We start from the raw sequence: 2,396 nt of genomic DNA, 5'->3' as shown, positions 1-2,396 counted from the left end.
GGATTCGGCATTGCCATGAGCTGTGGTGTAAGTTGCGATGTGGCTCGTGTCTGGCGTTGCTGTGGCTGTGGCATAGGGTGGCAGCTATAGCTCCAATTCGACCCCTAGCCTGGGAACTTTCATATGCTTCAGGTGTGGCCCTAAAAAGACAAAAAGAAAAGAGAAGAAAGAAAGTGCAAGTCTGGCAGCCACAACTCACGCCCAGAGACATGGCTCCACATGGCGCAGAAAAAGTTCTCAATGAGTATACCCAACAGACAGCAGCTTTTGACAGGGAGTAGGCTCTATTTTGCTTTTCCTGCCCTTCTGAATCCTCAAGTGAGTTCTGAGGGATGAAAAATAGGGGACCAGCATACCCTCCTTGAAAGAATTAGAATCTGAAGTGTTAGGAAACAAAAGATGAAGGAATAGCCAAAATATGTGTCAGTTCCCCCTGAAAATATGCTGGACCCTAAAAGGGCTTTTGCCTGCCCCACATCCCGCTCCAACTGATCATGATCATCTTGCTCAATTGAAAGCTCTCATAATAGTAACAGAGAATAAGTTATTAAGCAAATGTTTAATTAAGCTTAGTTATTAAGTTCGTACTTGAGGCTTAGAAAAAAAGAAGTGGACACTTAATATCAAGCTATGGAGGAAGAAAACTTGTTATTAGGGTCAATGATAGCTTCTGATACACAGGAGACCTAATGAATGCCCCAGTCTCTCCAAACAAATTCCTTGAAACATCAGTGAAGAGAGAGAGCCTGGTGAGACAACGAGCAGCAGGTACTTGGGAGTTGTCTAGTAACTCAGCTGCTGGAGGAGGGACTAGCTCAAAGCCCAGGGACACATCTGCGCTGGGATCGCTGCCTTCAGAGAGCTGGAGAGGCAAGAGCCTAAGGACCAAAAACGAGAGAGGGAGTGATTCTTAATGACCAGTAGGATCTCGGAGATGGATAGCTGCCATCCTGCACTGCCAGCGATGGCCAGAACTGTACTCCAGCTCTGAACCCACCAGCCTGTGAGAATTTGAGCTGGAGAGCCAGCATGTCCTGGTAAGTGGACATCCTGCCACTTCAAGACATGGAGTCATCTTCCTTATTTGGAGTGATCCTTGCTGTCTTGGCCTCCCTCATTATTGCTGCTAATGCCTTAGTGGCCATGGCTGTGCTGTCATTGATCCACAAGAATGATGGGATCGGTCTCTGCTTCACCTTGAATCTGGCTGTGGCTGACACCTTTCTTGGCCTGGCCATCTCTGGCCTAGTCTCAGACCAGCTCTCCAGCCCGGCTCGGCCCACACAGAAGACCCTGTGCAGCCTTCGGATGGCATTTGTCACTTCTTCAGCAGCTGCCTCTGTCCTCACCGTCATGCTGATTACCTTTGACAGGTACCTTGCCATCAAGCAGCCCCTCCGCTATTTCCAGATGATGAATGGGCTTGTGGCTGGGGCCTGCATTGCCGGACTGTGGTTGGTGTCTTACCTCATTGGCTTCCTCCCACTCGGGATCCACGTATTCCAGCAGACCACCTACAAGGGGCCCTGCAGCTTCTTTGCCGTGTTTCACCCTCGCTTCGTGCTGACCGTCTCCTGCGTTGGCTTCTTCCCAGCCCTGCTCCTCTTTGTCTTCTTCTACTGTGACATGCTCAAGATTGCCTCCACGCACAGCCAGCAGATCCGCAAGACAGAGCACACAGGGGCCACGGCCGGGGCTCACCGGCCCCCACGGACTCCCAGTGATTTCAAGGCTGTCCGCACTGTGGCCATTCTCATTGGCAGCTTCACTCTGTCCTGGACCCCGTTCTTTATCACGAGCATTGTGCAGGTGGTCTGCCAGGAGTGCAACCTCTACCTAGTGCTGGAACGGTACCTGTGGCTGCTGGGTGTGGGCAACTCCCTGCTCAACCCACTCATCTATGCCTATAGGCAGAAGGAGGTACGGCAACAGTTCTCCCAGATGGCCCTGGGAATGAAGAAAGGGCTCGCTGCATTCCTCCTCCTTCTCTCGGCCAGGAATGGTGGCCCAGAGAGGCCCAGGGAAAGTTCCCGTCACATTACTACCATCTCCCAGTCAGAGCTTGATGGCTAAGATGGTAAGGGCAGACAAGTTTCAAAGTGCCTCTCCCTCTAGAGCCCCAACTAGGAGATCAGGTGGGGCAAGGGGAATGAGAACACTTGCTTCTGGCAACTGGCCACCCCCAGGACCCCCTCACCCCAGACTGAGAGGTAACTGAGGCGGTGTGCTGACTTTCGTCTATAATCAGCTTCCCCATTTGCAAATATCCATTCCTCCCTGCCCTTCCTTTGCAACGAGTCTGTTTCTCCTATACAGGTATACTTACTTAAAGCAAGAAGTGTGCTACTAAAAGATGCTTTAAAAAAATCAAATTTTGGAGTTCCCTGGTGGCTCAG

General features: G+C 51.1%; 1 protein-coding gene across 1 annotated transcript; it reads left to right on the top strand.

Moving 5' to 3' along the window:
• The first annotated feature begins 1,005 nt into the window (after positions 1-1,005).
• Positions 1,006-2,157, top strand: GPR119 (G protein-coupled receptor 119). Its single transcript, XM_047765312.1, has one exon. The coding sequence runs from the start codon at positions 1,066-1,068 to the stop codon at positions 2,071-2,073; it is 1,008 nt and encodes a 335-aa protein (XP_047621268.1). The 5' UTR covers positions 1,006-1,065; the 3' UTR covers positions 2,074-2,157.
• The last annotated feature ends 239 nt before the right edge of the window (positions 2,158-2,396 follow it).

Source organism: Phacochoerus africanus, chromosome X (assembly GCF_016906955.1).
Source record: "Phacochoerus africanus isolate WHEZ1 chromosome X, ROS_Pafr_v1, whole genome shotgun sequence".
Classification (NCBI taxonomy): domain Eukaryota; kingdom Metazoa; phylum Chordata; class Mammalia; order Artiodactyla; family Suidae; genus Phacochoerus; species Phacochoerus africanus.
This window is presented reverse-complemented; position numbering and strand designations above follow the sequence as displayed.

Bases quoted from the DNA above. Each gene is read 5' to 3' on its own strand.
- GPR119 (XM_047765312.1), top strand. From the start codon at position 1,066: ATGGAGTCATCTTCCTTATTTGGAGTGATCCTTGCTGTCTTGGCCTCC.